Consider the following 17,235-nt stretch of genomic DNA (forward strand, 5'->3'; position numbering starts at 1 on the left):
ACGGCCGGTGACTGTAGAAACGCCATGTATACAAGGCGGCTATCATACCGCGTTCGTGCTTTCGGAAGATGCATCGTAGCGTTCGTCATTGAATGGAGTTAATAGATAGAGATAGCCTTGCCGTTAGTTCAGCATGAATGGTTGAGCCGTGAGCGGGGCGGGTGACGTCGGGCGTCCTGGCTCCCTGAGCCGCTTGTGTAGTACATTAGGCTGAAAGCTGATGGTGTGTGTGTTGGTGCGAAGGCAGCATTCCCTTCCCACAACTGTCGACGTGCGATACTCCAACGCCCTCCTTGCTGGAACGGTCGACAGAAGATATTAGATAGACAGAAGACGTGTATATTACGGCTTTGGCGGGCCACAGCTTTGGTCCCGCGGAGATAGACGGATGCCAGGTTTTCCCCAGCGGCCAGCCGATGCCGTATCCGGGCGTGGACCGTCCCTTTGGGGACTAGAACAACCTTCGTCAGGGAATATCATGTTCAACCACTGCAGACTGTAGAGGAAGATCTAATCAAACTCTCCTTCTTTCATTTCTGGGTATCTACTCCTTGCTTGCCTTTGCTCTTGTCATCCCAGTCCTCTCATCTACTTTGTATTTCTCTGGTCGGACATGAAGATCACAAAGAAACTTCAGCAGGCGGAGCACGAGGGCAGGGTTTGGTGGTCGTTCGAGTACTTCCCTCCTCGCACCGCTCCAGTACGTGCACGGCAGCTCTCAATTACAGCACATGAACTGATTCCTATCGTAGGGTATGCAAAACCTGCTGGATCGTATAGAGCGTATGAGGGAGCTTGGCCCAGAGTTCATCGATATCACCTGGTAGGCATGCTGTTGCCAAAGTGATCACGCGTCCCTGACATTGGCACAGGAACGCTGGTGGCCGCACATCTGAGCTCACCTCTGAGCTCGTACGATGCTGCCAGAGGGACCTGGGCATCGAGACATGCATGCATCTGACATGCACCAACATGCCTGCAGCCAAGGTCGATATCGCGCTCAAGGTATGTCGCCACGTGTTGCACGGTTTGTCCGGCCCGGGCTGACGCACACTCGTAGGAAGCTAAGCAATGGGGTTGCCGCAACGTTCTTGCTCTGCGCGGGGATCCTCCGTTCGGTCAAGAGCAATGGACCAAGACGGAGGATGGTTTTGAGCATGGAATCGACCTCGTCAAGCACATCCGAGCTGGTTATGGAGATTACTTCGATGTCGCAGTCGCTGGCTTCCCAGAGGCGCACAACCGCCACGATCGTGAAGATGAGATGAAGTTCCTAAAGAACAAGATCGATGCTGGTGTCGACTTCATTTTTACCCAGATGTTTTGGGATGTCGATTTGTTCATTGACTGGGTGAAGGCCGTCCGTGCGGCCGGTATCACCTGCCCTATTGTACCAGGCATTATGCCCATCCAGACATGGAACGGCTTCCAGAGGGCTACATCTCTGGCCAAAATTTCCACTCCTCCCGCCTTGCTCGCTGCTCTGGAGCCATATAAGAACGACGACGAGAAGGTTCGAGAGATTGGCACGCAGATTGTCGCGGACATGTGTCGGAAGATTCTCGCGGCCGACATTGGCATTCGCGGCCTGCACTTTTACACCATGAACTTAGAGCGCGGCACGCGTATGCTTCTCGAGGCGCTTAACTTTGTTCCCCACATCGAGGTTGTTCGCCCGCTGCCTTGGCGGCAAGCGCTCACACCTACGAGGAGAGGGGAGAATATCCGCCCCATTTTCTGGGCAAACCGTGTCAAGTCTTACATCCACCGCACAGAGAACTGGGATGAATACCCCAACGGACGATTTGGTGACTCTCGTAGTCCTGCGTATGGTGAATTGGATGGATACGGTATCTGGATTAAGCAGACTGTAAGTGTTCATCTGGTCATTCCTGCAGGAACCAAGAGTACTCATTCCGTTAAATAGCCCGAAGAAGGTCGCCAGATCTGGGGTGCGCCACAGACGTTCAATGACATCACCGAGCTTTTCTCCAAGTTCTGCCTTGGCCAACTCAAGGCACTTCCCTGGTCTGACACCGCCCCGGCGAGCGAGACGACTATCATCTCTACGGAACTCGCCAAGCTGAACGACCATGGCTATCTGACGATCAACAGTCAGCCCGCGGTGAACGGGGCCAAGTCGACCGATCCAGTTCACGGCTGGGGCCCGCGCAACGGCTACGTGTACCAGAAAGCGTACCTCGAGTTCTTCTGCGATAAAACGAAGTTTGAGGAGCTTGTCTCTCGCATTGAACGCGACCCCATGATTACCTACTATGCGATCGACAAACATGGGAACCTGCGCACCAATAATCACAGCGACGGGCCCAACGCGGTCACCTGGGGTGTCTTCGCTGGCAAGGAGATCATCCAACCTACCATCGTCGAAGCAGTGTCATTCCTCGCCTGGAAGGACGAAGCCTTCGAGCTCGGCATGCAATGGGCCAGCATATACGAGCCTGGATCAGTCTCGCGCAAGCTTATCGAGAGCATGATGGAGACGTTCTACCTCGTCAATATCGTGCACAACGACTTCCAGAACCCACAGGCGATCTTCGGCTCCTTCGGTACAGAGACGAAGAAGGTTGTCGGGGCAGTGAACGGCAACGGCCTCTCGCACGCCATACTCAACTAATTGCGTTGTGACTAACCCTAAGTCAAGCTCTGCCTGCGTTAACGGCTGGACCAGCTCTCACCCTTCAATCTCGGATTTTCCACTCTCAATCATGCATTGTTCTATATCTGCAATCGGGCTTCAACAGTCCTGTATTTCTGTCATTCCCTCTAGATTCGGTCTCACAAGATTCCATACGATACTCCTTCCGCCCGCCCGTCCACGTCACGATCTTTCGCCCCCGGCAACATTCCCGATCCTTCTTCCCGATTCGCTCACTTTGGGCTCTGGTTGCACAGCATTCCCTGCCTGCACTTGCACTCCTGGTTTCTGGGGATGTGGGTGGTGGTCGCATCCCGCGGTGGTGGCACTGAGGAGTCTAACTTTGATGTCGCTGTGAGGTGTTCAGCGTATATAATGTAGCAGTACATGGCCCGTATGGGCTGCGAGTGATTCAATAAAAGCAACGTTCAACACGCACCTGTCGCTTCTGCCTACCTCTCCTCTGCAGCCTGGATACCCGCGGCGATTAACCACCGTCGTTGATGCGCCCATTTGTCATGTACATATTTTCGGCCAAGCAAACGTCGTCGATCACGTTCACGTCCCCTTTCATCACTTTGCTTCCGGGTAGGGTGCAAACGTTTGTGTCGAAGCATGGGAAAGCCGCCTGACTCGGTGCATTTCTGCTACTACAAAAAACACTATTCTCTGCGGACAACTTGACGACAACTCCTTACTTTCCTTACTCTTGCACTTCTTCACTACATTCATGTCAGCCCTTAAGCATGCCGTCCAAATGCTGGACGACCGCCGTGTGCGGAACGTCAACCCTCTCATCCCACCCCAGATTCTTATGGAAGACTACCCATTGTGTGTCTGCACGAACTTGATTATATTCCTCACCATCTCACGAGACTTCCTGTGTCAGAACTCTCTTAGCCGCGCATACGGTACTTGAGGGACGCCAGGCGGTGGAGGCCATCTTGCGCGGGGACGACGATCGGTTGGTCATAGTTGTAGGGTGAGTTATCCCTTGAATGGAGGAACACGGGGTTCTCATCAGGGATTATAGACCATGTTCGGTGCACGACCCCGAAGCGGCGCTACAGTACGCAAGGTTGCTCAAGGCGTATGCGGATCAGGCGTCGGATGACCTGCTCATCTGCATGCGGGTGTACTTCGAGAAGTGTGTGCCCTCTTTGCCGTACCTCGGTGTGAACCTGACATTGCGATCTAGACCAAGAACAACCGTAGGCTGGAAGGGTCTTATCAACGACCCCAATATGAACGGAACCTTCCACATCAACAAGGGGTTGCGGCTTGCTCGCTCGCTTCTCCTCGACATTGCCAAGATGGGTCTGCCCGCCGGCTGCGAGTTCCTCGACACTATCTCGCCGCAATACACCGCCGATCTTGTGACGTGGGGTGCAATTGGCGCACGCACCACTGAGTCCCAGGTACACCGGGAGCTCACGAGTGCGCTCAGTATGCCTGTGGGATTCAAAAATGGAACAGATGGCGGGGTGGAGATTGCTATTGATGCCTGCAGAGCAAGTGCGAGCAATCACACCTTCTTGTCCGTGACGAAGCATGGGCTCAGCGCCATTGTCGAGACAGAGGGAAATCCGGATACACATATCATCTTGAGGGGAGGCAAGAGCGGGCCGAATTACTTCGAAGAAAACGTCAAGGCAGTTGCAGCAAAAATGGCAAAGGCAGGGCTTCCACAAAGGATTATGGTAAGCTCCATCATGTTTGTTGTGCTTCGGACGGCATCTCATCCGTTCACGTAGATCGACTGCTCGCACGGTAACTCTTCCAAACAACACCAAAAGCAGCTGGAAGTCGGTGCAGAAGTCGCCCGTCAACTCGCCGAGTCCGACACCGCACGCAGTATCATTGGTGTGATGATCGAGTCTAACCTCGTCGAAGGACGGCAGGACATCCCCCCTGAAGGTCGGGCAGGACTCGCCTGGGGCCAGAGCGTAACGGACGCGTGTATCTCCTGGGAGGCGACTGTCCCATTGCTAGACCAACTCAGGAAAGGCGTGCAAGCTCGCAGGCAGAGGCTGGCGAGCAAACGCACCTCCAGCATGAACGGGAAACTTGCAAGTCTGGCGACGCCGGCACCGCATAGCCCTGTACGCAATTTACCGAGTGGGAAAGATGCGAACGGATATGCTTGATCTTGTGTTGCCGAGGGATTCAGCTTGCCGCGAGGCCATCCTCAAAAGACTCAATTGTAAACGGGTCGTTGAATGTAATATGTAGGAAGGAATATTATCGTGTCTGATGGAGCGTCAACGTCTCCGCGAAAATGGCGACCGTGAAATTCCTCGCTCTTTTAGCATTGTGCCAGAGAGATTAATGGCATCCCTGGCCTTGACGAATACAATGCAATCAGGATTTTATAAACAAGATGATGAACGAGGCCCCAAAGGAAGAGGTGTTCTCCCATCTTCTCTACTGCGCGGTTTTTGATAGCGTCGCTCCCTTGTCCTTCGCCTTCCTGCCCTAGGTAGGAGTGGGAGCGAAACGTCTTTGTTTGATAGTCGCACAAAAAGGTAAGGGAGGGACGATCGGAGGCAAACCAATTCTCCTTTTGTTTGCGCAACTTTGTTTGAGCCAGAACACACGTTGGCTTTTGCATTCCTTTTCACTGCGATGCCCGCACTCACCTTCCTTCCTCTTACCTCTCTCACTCACTTGCCTTTCCTCCCCGCCTATCTCGCATTGCTCTCTCAGCAAAATGGCTGAACCAGACCAGGGTCAGATGTATTGCAGCTGTACTCTCGTAGATGGCTGCGGCTTCCCACCAGACTGCCGTTGGCACCCTCCCCGCCTCTTTCCTATGTTCCCCTACAATACCATCGCCGCTCTTCTCGCCACCAAAACCCCGACGCAGTTTGTTGCTGCTCTCCCTCCCGGTATATATAACTTTAACCGGGAGGCGCCAGCATTCGCGCGCTTTGCACAGCACACCTGCATCGTGGTTAAATGGGCTTGTTTGCAGCCCGTCTTGCACTACTTTTCTAATCTGGCCAAGAATCTTACTCAAGTATTGGAGAACCACGTTTTGATCAAGTATGGTCGCCAGACCATGCCTGTTGTTCGCGAAATTTACGTGTCGTCGGATTTCCCTTCCACGCTCGACGGCCCCTCCCAGTTCCGGAAGTACATGGCGTTAGTACACATCTCCTTGGATTCCGTAGCGATCCTCATCGATAACCTTTCATGGAAAGAGTTCATTTTTGCTGCGAATGAAAACGAGTATCTGTAAGCGACCCACCTCTGTAACGAGTCTTTATCACTGACGATAATCTACTATCCACAGGAGGCTTGTATGGCATGAACCGGACATGCGAATGAAGCTGACTGAGGCCATACTCAGTAAATCGGAAGAACAATGCCTCCTGGCTGCTCGCACCCGAGAAAATGGCGCGTCCCGCCAGCCGGTCACAATGCCAAAAAATCTCTCATTCACTCCAATCGAGCAGGGTGCCATTTTCACCCTTGCGAATCTGCAGCACAACCAAGATCTATCCTCCATCAAGGCCCCCGTGTCTTCCCCATCCCCTGCCGCTCCAATGGCGACAGCCGCACCTGTTTCCTTGAGTATGGAACCACCCGGGCACAGCCAGTCGCGCCCGCCCGCCCCTTTCACATCCGTCCCATCACATCTAGCAACACCTCAAGTCCAGGCAATACCATCCATAACGATTTTGCCTTCTACGGAAGAAAGAAAGTCGCACGAGGCACCATGCGATCCTTTCTTTCTTCGTCGACACCTGGCACCAATCGTCGAAAAGGGGGCGACGCAGGTTATTCATGCTGCTCCTCATCATGCAACCAACACGACCATTCCGGAGCCAAACACGACTTCTCAGAGTTTCACATGGCCAAAGACGAGCACCTCTCAACCCTCAGGATTGCTTGTCCGAACGTCGCATCCGTATTTTGATCAATCTGCAAGCTCCAACAACGGCCAAGTTTCCAACCCCGCTGGTGTGGGACAGGCTCCCTCGAATCCCGGCTCTGACTACGCCAATGTTGCTTCTCACAATACATCTGCGCATCATTCTCATCTGATGGACACGAGCTCCTTCCACCCTGGGCAATCTGAACAGCTCCCTGCCAGGATGTCTCCTCAGGATCTCGGCCAATCTTCACGAAATCATCCAGAACAAGCCTCTGTTCCTCAAGTTCCTTTCTCGTCCGGGGTAACCGGTTCCACCGCGCAGCCAGCTGCATTTACTTCACACAACGTACGTCCAACCGAGAGCGGGATCAACGAATCGAAAGAGCACCAGCCAGTGCCGGTGAAAGCCACGAACGCTTCAACTCGTGTTTCTCAGGAATTTTACCCTCTACCACAGTCTATGAGCGATGTTCCGATGGTGATTCCCTCTGCCGCTGACTTCGAGATGTACATCACGTCCTTGGTCCAACCGATGATAGAGAAGATCACGTCCACGGAAACCCGGCAGAGGCCACCGAACGGGTACATAAGGAGACCTCCGCCGCGCTATCCGACGTTCGCGTCATTCGATGAGGTCGAGGGAGAGAACAACTTGCGATACAGGTCTCCCTCGGTGATGCAACATGCGCTGCCGAGGCATACGACCCCTGTGTATGTAAGATGCATGTCGGTTAGCCAGGCCGGTGCCTCCGGTGGTCCTTTGGAGACGATTTCGGAGAATTGCACGGAGAGGACATCGAGTAAGAAAGCTAGGACGAACGAGCCTGAGCTAATCGCAGAGGAGTTGGACGAGACAGAATCGGTTGAGACATTGGAAACCGAGATGGACATCGACGAGGTTCCGGGTGGCAGCGCATCTTGTCCTGTTGACCTGACGGGAGATGATGACTGAGGGCTTCGGACGGACGTACTGGGCGATCATTTACGCGGATTAAGCATCGGGATTACTTGGTAGATGTGGGTTTGGCAGATCATTCTCCTCTTTTCTTCGAACAAGATTTGTCCTGCCTGTTCGGAATCTTGAGGAGAGTGTGTATTAACATTGCATTTACTTACTCCAGATAGCCGAACCTTCTTGTGTTTTATAGTACCGGCATTTGCAATCTATGGCATAGGTTTAAGAGTTGGTTTGGTGAGATGTATCCCTGCATCTCGATCCCTTCAAAGAAATGTACAGCGACTCATTGTTCCTTCCCGCCTAACTGTGTACTTCGATGTGGTAATCAAGCAGGTGTCTCGAAAAACTCCATTCAATCGTTCTGTCAGGAGATAGTGATATACTGTTCTGTCTCCTACAAGCAGAGGTATCGCAAAAGCAACACAACTGCTGATCATACATCAAGGCCATGCCCATAGTACTGCTCGGATACCTGCTGGTGATGGAACCCCTTATGCTGGTCGACTTTTAGCGCAGTATTGGAGTACATTCACTCAACCAGGGTAGCAACCGAGCTGGACGGCACTGCGCTTGAGGTGGCAGGACAGAAAACAAGGAACTGGATTCAGGAGTGCTACTGGATGAATCGATGGAGAGTGTTCGCGTGAAGCTTTGGAAACAACGGTTAGTAACCCTAGCCGCGAAGATACACGAACACAAGCTCTCCTTCACAACTCCGATTGTAGGATCGTCCTGGTCTCAAATGGCAAACAACCTACAGTACTCTATAACAGCACTGGGCCTGTGGGTCAGATCGCTCCACGTGCTTCTTGAAACTCTTGAAACTCTTGGATCATTCAGTCGTCGGAGCAGGACGAGATATTGTCCAAATCGAATTCTTCTCCTGAGGCATGACTCACTTGCGTAGCTGGCCGTTTAGGAGCAGGTTTTGGCCGATTAGGTCTCGTCTTTGCAGCTATCGAAGCCTGAGGCTTAGAAAGTGATAGGGACCTGGGCGGGATAGACAGTCGCCGTCGACCATTGGCCGTCGAGACCTTGTGCAATGAGGCTCGGCGCTTTGCTGAGACTCTCGCAGTTTTCGGGGCGGATTCTGAAGCAGATAGACTAGATATGTCGTCAATATCTAGATACATTTCTCGCGCGTTCTTCGGAGAAGGTATGTGTCTATTGTGCTCGTTCTTGGAACCCCTGGGTTTCGAAGCGTGCATCGCAGATAAGCCTGGTTTCGAGACCGAGAACGCAGGCGGTCCTTTTCGTGTAGGAAGAGATCGGGCAGGGCTTTGAATGATTGACTTTGCTAGCGCCAAAGGTCCCTCTTGCACATCTAAGCCATCCTCGTCTTCATCATCCTCGTCCTCATCCTCTTCCTGTTCTTCGTTGTCTTCTGCGGTCGTCGGTAAACCGCCTTTTTGTCGACGATAGCATCCTCGGACGATGTCTCCCCACAACAGTGTGTGTCCGCAGAGCTTGCACGTGCCCGTTCGAGGCATCATAGTATCAGTTGGCTTTTGTTTAAGGAAGTCTCCAGCGAGGCATGAGATGTGTGATGTTGCGGAGCATGATCCAAGAGGGCACAACGCGGTTGTCAGGGCTGGGAGACTGGGCAAGAGCGCCTGCTCACAAATGCTGCAAGTGTGCAGTTTGGAGGTACCAAGTATCCGCCGTAGCTTTCTGACATGTGCTCCGGCAAATGCCTCGTCGTTGACCTCTATTCCACCGGCTCGGCCGGTGCCCCCTCCAGCCTTGCCATCCACACCCTCGAGCTCGAGTTCAATCCTGCACATTGTTGGCAGCGGGGGTTCCCCCTGAAAGTAAATTTCGGAGGCTCTCCATGCCTTCAAGCCGTCCTCATGAAATAGCTTGACGTGTAACGGCCATGTTCGGTAAGGGGCGTGGGCCAACATAGCGCGCAACACCTTGACCTTTTCACCCAAGTAGTAGGCATTTCGCTTCACTTTGAACTCCTCGCGCATATGTCGGCTAACCTCGGGATGCTGCCAGGCCCATTCGAATTGAAGCGCATGCAGCTTGCTGGGAAAGCCATACACGATCATTACCATCACCCAAGGCCGATGCTGACGCGTCTTCCACGCGCCTTGTGTGAGCTCGCCATTGTGTTGTCGAATACGACGAAGGGGATTCGGTGTGCTGCCTATATAGGTAGTTCGACTGCGAGGACTTGACAGCGATTTGAGTAGATAGCACGCGTAGAATGGTGGGTATGCGTGTGAGGCGAGTGATGAGCGTGAGTCGCCCTTGGTCATGGTTCGTGTTACGTGTATGTCTGACGCGAACTCCCTCAATCCTAATTCCCCAGTTTACGTCATCGGAAGCAGGTTGCCAACTCCCGCGACTTCCTCTATGACATCCCCATCTGGTATAAGTTCTCACCCAGTCCTCGCCGAAAAGACGCATATCCAACACCGCTATGGAGCAAGACAGAGAGCGACTGGATGAATGCGACGCACCAGAGACGAGAAAAGATGAAGTTGGCCAAGGACCCGCACGACGACTCATTTCTGGAGCGGCACCTGGAGCTATTCTATCCGGCCTTGCGGCGATTGGCATTCCTAAGCCTTGCTCCTGGATCGACCGAGTGGGAGAGAATGATAGGGTTGTGGTTACTCTGGATGGGACGGTGTTATGACTACATTATGCTCATACTGAAGAGCGCTGGGTCCAGCTAGGTGCCTGGGGTGTCACTGAGGGCTGCGATATGGAGCCGACTCTTGAGATGAGTGCACCTATTTACATCAAGACTGGTCAAGAGATACTGGTCACTATGACGCAGAAGAAGGAATCGACCGATCATTCAGCCCTTCAGCACATCCTCACACTCAAGAAAGTCGGCGACTCTCTGATCCCACATCGCATACGACGCACATGGGGTATGATTCTAGCCTACAATGGCGAGTGGTTCATATGCTGCGACGAAAATAGTCATGGAAACATATATGCCACACGTGTGCATTCCGAGAAGAAAGTGGAGCTTCACTGCCGGGGATGGGTACGTGAACCCTCCCTGTCCATGGTATATTATAACTGATCCATCTGTTATTCTAGCCAAATCAACGTAGATTGACCGCCCGCTTCGTAAATGATGCTCTCGTGATCGTCAACTACGACTATGTATGTGTGGAAGTTTTCGCGGGCTTCAACGAGCTTGCGACTGCAAACGAGGATGCAACATTGGAAGCAACCACAAGTACTGAATTTCCAGATAAGTTCTTCGAAGCCACTTTTGAAGAAACCGAGACGGGAGCAGTCCTCGCCCTGCGCTTCGACTGCTGGATTACCGTGTACCGTCTTGTGGACCTACATGACGGTGCACAGGGCCCTCTGCTGCAGGTGTGGACACTTGATTTCTCTTTGGAGGATGAATACGCCACACCGCCATATATCACCACCATGGCGCTGGCAGAGGAAGGCGCTCTCCTGTTGGTTCTGGAGCACTCGAGCCAGATGGATCCCAGTGTGTCCGCAGACTCCCATCTGGGTGCCCTACGTTGTCAGGGACCGAAGGCCTCGGCACTGGGAGAAAATTCTGAGGTACTTACACCTTCGGACGAGTCCTGGGTTGTCGCTGGGGAAGGAGAGGAAGATCTACTCCGGCACGTTAATCAACTAATATATCAACACGGAGGAGTAATTCTTGGCCGCCAAAACACCTTCTTGTGGATTGAGGTTTGCCTTGGCGAGGGTTCGTCATCGGAACCACTTCCCCAAATACGGATTTCCCCGATCAGCTTGGATTCGATAACAGTGGGAGAGATGAAGAACAACACACTCTGGGTAAGAGCACAAAGATCGATTCCGCCTACGGCTCATTACTGATGGGAAGTAGATTGCCGACTGGCAGGAGAAACTAAGGCATGCTCGCAAAGGGTGGATGCAACAACTGCAGTCATCAATATCAGTCCTGAAGGTCTCCCATCTGGCTTCATGGCCGGCAACGATCTCGCGTCATATTTGTCTGACTTCGGGGCTCAGCCATATGGAGACCGATGGGTGTTGGAGTTTGGCTACGGCGTGCGGTATCGGGCCAGGCTGGTACTTGTGTATCTCGGTGCTTTTATGAACTATGCCGTAATCCTCGTCGACTTCCCGACTGGACCGAAATATCTGCGATTGGACCGGTACCACGAGCGACACTACTTGGCTGAGAGGATCTATCTGCGGTACTGGAATCAGACAGACTGGCACGACTGCCTGGACGAGGTCGCCTCGCCTACATCAGATGGCTCGCAATGGACACTGCATGTGGACGCAGTTCAAGCGGAGGACGCCTCGGAAAATGACCGCCAGATCATGTACAAGGCGCTATACGCCTGCAAGAAAGATGACACCGTTTTATCACACCAGCTTCTTGCAGTATGGTACCGCTTAGGAATGAGCCCCCTACCAATCCCCTCAACCCTGGAGAGTACCGTCTAAGGAGAGGAGCAGCAAGCTGGTTTGTGTATTAGTATTAACTGTTATGCTACCTATCACGCGTGTACTATGTCTATGAGTAATACAAGGGTCATTCCCGTTACGAGTTGCTTCTGCCACCTCAGCACGGCCTGGCTGATTCCTCCTTTTCGGCTCGAACGACCTCATCTTGTGAACTTTAGGTTGGTGGTCAGTCGGCGCACAGCTGACCAGCCCGGTGACTGTTTCTCACTCTTCGACAACATAGTGTTTCCCGATGTTACAACAATTATGATCAATTGACGTGGCTCTAGCTCTCCCTGACAGTGAGCATGTGGCCTTTCGTAAGGGACGTTTATAAAGTTACAATGGAGTAAGGTGTAATGAATGCAGTACTGACGGAGAAGAAGAGCAGGTTCGGCGTTTGTATTTCTCACAAAAGGTACAGGTCCAAAACACTAGTCGTTGAGCTGAATGGACCACTGCACGGGAACCCCATCAAAAATGAAATGGCCGCTCGTTATGTCCTCCAGGAAAGGGGCTTCCTCATCAAAAGGGAAGTCATTTCCAAACTCCTGGTTCACAGAAGATAACGGTGGACCGGCTAAGTTACTCTCATCGGAATCATGGAAATGCATTTGGACGGGTTGGTCGTTCAGACTGAGTTCGTTGACGTATTCGCGGAACTGGCCACGTGTCTCCTGGAGGATGCGTATATGCGCATCTTGTACGCTGAGACTGGAGATTTTGGAAACGCAGTCGGAGTAGCATCGTGAGCGAATCATGGATCGAAGGCCGGTCATGGTATATGGGTGATAGTTGGCAATATCTTCAGTGCGAGTGTGTTTTATGAAAAGTTTGATCAATGCCGGGCAACTGGTGTTGGTACGAGGGTGCCTCGCCTTCATTCCCTCGACAGCGTCGCGTCCAAGGCAGGATTCTTCAAAAGACAATCTAATCAGAGTCGGAACACTGGAGAGGAAATCCAAGAGTTCATTTGTCTCATACGTCAATCTCCTGAGGTAAAGGGTTTCAAGAGGGAGCTTGTGCCTTGCCAAAACCTGCATGATGCCTCCAGCTCGGAGTCCTTCATGGTTTAAGCCTCGCAGGGTGAGACTTCGAAGGGCTGGTGCCTCCACATGAGACATGATGTCGATTATATGCTGTGATGGTTCCACTTGATCTCCTATCATTACGTCGATAGCTGAATCCCGGCTGCGAGTTCAAGGGAATCCAAACGTGTGAACGTTAGGGTAGCAAGATCCTCGGGTGGGGTCGCTACGAAGACATACTGCAAGGTAAGATGCCTGAGGTTTGTTGCACCCTGCAACACCTGCAAGCTGAGTAAGCTTTGCCTTTCGTCCATCAGATTCGTCTGCCACGTCTTCTTCAATGCATCCAGCTGTTCGGGTTTGCGTTCCGATTTCGTCGTCACGATGGATGAATGGTTCATCCTTAGTGAGCTCACCTGGGCGAGTTGAGACAGTGTCACGGGGTGTAATTGGACATAGCGAAGCTCAATGGACCTCAGACGCTCGCTGCAAAGAGGCATCGAGATGGTCCATGCTTGACTGTGCGCATCACCACTTAACGAGAGTTCCTCCAGCTGGGGCATATCTTGAATTAGCAAACGGGCGAGGACAGAGTATGATGCTTCTCGCGGTGGCAAGCAGACTTTGAGGGAACGACATGCAGGCAGCAAGTCGCTAACGATCTCGAGCTCGAGGCTGGACAACTCGGGTAGCGGGTATTCTCCGGGCCGATAAAACAATCCAGAAGACAGTTCCATGTCAATGGGAGCTGCCTTGGCACGGCGAACATGCTCTAGTAACCCCTCGATGTAATTTTTTTGACGTGGCCGACTCCTTCCTATTATCAGGAAGATGGAGGACCAAAGGCGAGGAGTAGTAAGAGCAACAGCTCGCCAGTGGTTTGAGACTTGAGATACCACGGTAGAAGTGGTCCGGAACGTAGGGCGATCGCGCATTATTCCACGGTTCTCCTTCGAACGCGCATGTTCTTCTTTAGAAGCAAGGTCAAAAATCATAGAGAGGCACTCGTTCGGTAGTTTGGAGACTGGCGATGCAGCGTTTCGTTCTTGACGCAGTTCAGATCTTCGGCGATGAAGCCAGTTTTCTTCTTCGTCAATCTTTCGGAGCTCTTCATCGACTTGAAGCTGTTCGATCGAATCCATCGGGCACGCGATGTGAGGGATAGAGGGTGGGAAGAAGCTCATGTTCGCGTTTTCGGAAGGTCAAGAAGCGGTTTGTATGTGCCAATGCAAGGGATGACCGTAACAAGCACCAAGGATAGGGATATTGACCTGTGCCAGGTATATGCACTTTCCAGAAGACAACGGTGGCTTCGGTTTGAAAAAAGGCTGGGTTCTCAGACTGGACTCGTGCATGCGGAGGCTTTCCCAATTGACGCGTGCGAACAAAAGCCCGGCACACGTACGCACCAGGCCGCACACTAGTATATGTGGGTCAAACATAGTATATACACAAATTACATACACAAAATAGTCAAGCTCTAAGTGTCCTCTCATATTGTTCACGAAGTCCATCATCCGCCCCTAAATGTCGGCGCCTAAGCCGTCTTAATATTGCTCCTGATCTCGCTCAGTCCCTCTTCCCTCTCCCAGAACCCTTTCCACTCATCCTCGCGATTCTCTGTAGGATCAGGCACAGCAGCACCAAGATCCCGTCCTACTTCATCAGGATTGCTCCCTCCTGCAGTGGCGACGGACTTCTGGGCCCAGAGCAAGCGGACCTCCCTCTCTCGCTTCCGCAGGCCGACCTGTGCGGGAGACCCTTGCCAGAGCAGTTTTTCTAACACGAAACGTATGGCGCTCTGCGCGAGAAGGAAGGCGTGTGATGCGGCCAGCGCAACCAACAGCGCGGGGAGTACCGCAGTGATAAGCGTCTCTGTCTCGCTCGGCAGATGGGCGCGAGCGAGCTTAGTGGTAAGGAACTGACTTCCCAGGCCAGATCCATGCACAGGAGGAATGTTCTCCTCGGTTGGCTTGAAGAGGAATATAAGCGCCGCAGTCGTCAAAGCCCCAAGCCAGCAGAGGAACGACAAGCTATCGAGCCAGGGGCCGATGCTCTCCGTCCTGCTGGGCAGTGGGCGGCGATAATGCGCGGTGAGCTTGAAGGCATCCGAGCGGATCTCCACCCAGTTGTTCACCAGAGCGCAAAACGGTGCGAGCGGCCAAGCGACGGACCAGAGGACGACATACCCGAACTGGGTTACCATTTCCGCATAATCGCCGAAGAGCTCGTAGTCGGGCAATGCGGCTTCTTCCCGTGCTTGAAGGAGAAGGTCTCGCTCTTGCACAGAGATGCTCTGCTCCTCCGGGGTGACAAGACCCTTGTTTCCCAACAGCCCTTTGCCTTGCTGCAAGTTGCTGGCAGCACGAGTAACGTACGGGAGGACAATTTCCATAACGAAGTTGACGGCTTGATTTGTGACCGTGTATGCGAACATCTGGTTATGCAAACGATCGGGGCGGATTTTGGCTTGTGCGTTAGAGAGCGAGTCAAACCGGGTACCATTGACCACCTTCGCATCGGTGGACATTGTATTTGCGGTAGTGGGCGGAATGTCTGTCGACATCCGTAGCGCTAGAACCTTGGTATACACCCAGCCCATGACGTTGGGACCGAATGGAATGTACACGAATGCGGTGAGATACAAGCCTAGGTAGGCGACCACGGCCGATAGCGTGAACGTTTTGAGCGTCAAGCTGGTCGCGTAGGAGCTTTGATGCGCGTGATTTTCCCAGTTGGTGAGCGCCTTCCCACTTGCTTGATACATCTCCAGGAGCTTGGGGATGAATGTGAGGAAGATGACGGTGGGGATGTAGCCGGCGTAGGCATGGCCCGGGCCAGTGTAGATCTGGGTAACGAAAGCTTCGAATACGAATATCGCAGTCAGTACGAGTCCCAGAACGAAGGATTCGGTGAGGATGACGGGGATTGACGCTAGTTTGCGAATTTCTCGCTGCCACCAGGGGAAGCTCTCCACACCGTCCTCGTTGATGGTGCCGTTGAATTCCGCACGCCGGCGTTCCACCCTCTGAGAGTTTCGGGTTCCCCATTGCACGGCCAAGGTACGCTCGCGCAGTCGGAATAACTCGACGAAGAAGATACTCCACAGACAAAGTGGGATCGCATACCAAGGCGAGTAAGGGAGATTGAAGTACCAAGCCCCGCCTCCCAACCAACTTGGTATGAGAAGAGCATGCGCGTAGCTGCTAAGGAACGCGTAGTAGAGTGCAACGGATTCTCCGTATTCGTCTTTGACTCGCCCTAATTCGGCATCGCTCATCCACACCCCAAGGCGACTTAAGGTCCAGCTCCGAATCCATTCGTGTTCGAACTGCTTGTTCTTGAGGGCCATAATGCCCTTCACTCGCTCGTGTCCAGACGCGCCAGGTGCAATTCCGAGTCCGCCGTCGGGAATACTGGTGGTGATGTATGAATGAAGCAGGCGCAGTCGGTCCGCAGGGGTCAATGTGGCTTCACCCACGGGTCGTTCGAGAGCAGGCATACTAGCGGCGCTTACACTGTGGAGGAAATCCTCGGTTCTCTGCCGGTCCACGAGCTCCTTCATCTTGTCCCATGAGCAGCGAACAAAAATGAGGAGCTCGCTCGGGGTTGCGCCGGACTTGCCGACAGCCTCGAGCCCACCTGCGGTGAGCTGGGAGAGGAGAGAGGTATATGCTCGTTCTGCATCTTCCGACTCAGTGCGGGATTTGGGTGAAGTACGGAAGATGAGGATGAGGTCGACGGGAGATGGTGTGGTCATCTTGTTGGTTGTTGATTGTTGTGCTCGTCGTTGAGAGACAGGATGCGAACTAGCGCCGACCACCGAACGCGTGGAAGAGGGACGGAAAGAACGATCGCCCCTCTTCTTGGGTGACATCACCGCCCCATTGCTCCCGAGGACCCTATGTTTGCAGGCGCCGAAAATAGCGCGCCCAACTCGCTTAGTAAGCGCCCAACTTGGTCCATGTGAAAACGTGACCAAGCCGCACCGGTCTGAGGGTTTGTTTCCGGTGCATGTGATAACCGGTTAACGTTGGAGATCATAAGCAGCACCGACTTCCCCGCATCCGCGTCTCCTCTCTCTCAGCCAGCTCTGCTGAACCTCTCCTCTTCCTCCTCGACCTCCTTGTTGTCTCCTGTTACTTCAACTAGTAAAATGGCACAGTCTCGCCTCTCTCAACTCACCAGCCAGATATCTACCAGCCTTGGTGTGGGCAAGGCAAAGCTGCTCATTCCCTATGACAATGATGTCGTGATCGTCGCGGCGAAGAGGAGCGCT

The 17,235-nt window shown here is 53.0% G+C and overlaps 9 protein-coding genes across 9 annotated transcripts; 4 read left to right on the forward strand and 5 right to left on the reverse strand.

Annotated features, from left to right (window-relative positions):
• The first annotated feature begins 472 nt into the window (after positions 1-472).
• On the forward strand, positions 473-2,878 carry DACRYDRAFT_21039 (methylenetetrahydrofolate reduct). The gene is made up of 5 exons (XM_040772198.1): positions 473-700; positions 753-823; positions 873-1,005; positions 1,061-1,870; positions 1,928-2,878. The coding sequence occupies exons 1-5, from the start codon at positions 614-616 to the stop codon at positions 2,633-2,635; spliced, it is 1,809 nt and encodes a 602-aa protein (XP_040630333.1). The 5' UTR covers positions 473-613; the 3' UTR covers positions 2,636-2,878.
• A 458-nt stretch (positions 2,879-3,336) lies between these two features.
• Positions 3,337-4,913, forward strand: DACRYDRAFT_21040 (3-deoxy-7-phosphoheptulonate synthase). The gene is made up of 5 exons (XM_040772199.1): positions 3,337-3,487; positions 3,546-3,638; positions 3,690-3,803; positions 3,855-4,356; positions 4,411-4,913. Exons 1-5 carry the CDS (start codon positions 3,387-3,389, stop codon positions 4,801-4,803), a joined length of 1,203 nt encoding a protein of 400 aa, XP_040630334.1. The 5' UTR covers positions 3,337-3,386; the 3' UTR covers positions 4,804-4,913.
• Positions 4,914-5,468: 555 nt separating this feature from the next.
• On the forward strand, positions 5,469-7,488 carry DACRYDRAFT_114846 (uncharacterized protein; the record flags this gene model as incomplete). The annotated part of the gene is made up of 2 exons (XM_040769891.1): positions 5,469-5,893; positions 5,952-7,488. 2 exons carry the CDS (start codon positions 5,469-5,471, stop codon positions 7,486-7,488), a joined length of 1,962 nt encoding a protein of 653 aa, XP_040630335.1.
• A 406-nt stretch (positions 7,489-7,894) lies between these two features.
• DACRYDRAFT_21041 (uncharacterized protein) lies at positions 7,895-9,401 on the reverse strand (the record flags this gene model as incomplete). Its single annotated transcript, XM_040772200.1, has 1 exon — positions 7,895-9,401. One exon carries the CDS (start codon positions 9,396-9,398, stop codon positions 8,331-8,333), a length of 1,068 nt encoding a protein of 355 aa, XP_040630336.1. The 3' UTR covers positions 7,895-8,330.
• A 54-nt stretch (positions 9,402-9,455) lies between these two features.
• Positions 9,456-9,758, reverse strand: DACRYDRAFT_49905 (uncharacterized protein; the record flags this gene model as incomplete). Its single annotated transcript, XM_040774950.1, has 1 exon — positions 9,456-9,758. A coding segment is annotated over one exon (303 nt), but the record flags the coding sequence as incomplete, so codon positions are not given.
• Positions 9,759-11,234: 1,476 nt separating this feature from the next.
• Positions 11,235-11,881, forward strand: DACRYDRAFT_21042 (uncharacterized protein; the record flags this gene model as incomplete). Its single annotated transcript, XM_040772201.1, has 2 exons — positions 11,235-11,286; positions 11,339-11,881. A coding segment is annotated over exon 2 (445 nt), but the record flags the coding sequence as incomplete, so codon positions are not given.
• A 481-nt stretch (positions 11,882-12,362) lies between these two features.
• Positions 12,363-13,052, reverse strand: DACRYDRAFT_105605 (uncharacterized protein; the record flags this gene model as incomplete). The annotated part of the gene is made up of 1 exon (XM_040768115.1): positions 12,363-13,052. One exon carries the CDS (start codon positions 13,050-13,052, stop codon positions 12,363-12,365), a length of 690 nt encoding a protein of 229 aa, XP_040630339.1.
• Positions 13,053-13,096: 44 nt separating this feature from the next.
• Positions 13,097-14,140, reverse strand: DACRYDRAFT_105606 (uncharacterized protein; the record flags this gene model as incomplete). Its single annotated transcript, XM_040768116.1, has 1 exon — positions 13,097-14,140. One exon carries the CDS (start codon positions 14,138-14,140, stop codon positions 13,097-13,099), a length of 1,044 nt encoding a protein of 347 aa, XP_040630340.1.
• Positions 14,141-14,392: 252 nt separating this feature from the next.
• On the reverse strand, positions 14,393-16,716 carry DACRYDRAFT_99113 (DUF590-domain-containing protein; the record flags this gene model as incomplete). Its single annotated transcript, XM_040777565.1, has 1 exon — positions 14,393-16,716. The coding sequence occupies one exon, from the start codon at positions 16,714-16,716 to the stop codon at positions 14,494-14,496; it is 2,223 nt and encodes a 740-aa protein (XP_040630341.1). The 3' UTR covers positions 14,393-14,493.
• Positions 16,717-17,235: the final 519 nt, after the last annotated feature.

This window comes from Dacryopinax primogenitus (genome assembly GCF_000292625.1).
Source record: "Dacryopinax primogenitus strain DJM-731 SS1 chromosome Unknown DACRYscaffold_5, whole genome shotgun sequence".
In the NCBI taxonomy this organism is placed as follows: Eukaryota; Fungi; Basidiomycota; class Dacrymycetes; order Dacrymycetales; family Dacrymycetaceae; genus Dacryopinax; species Dacryopinax primogenitus.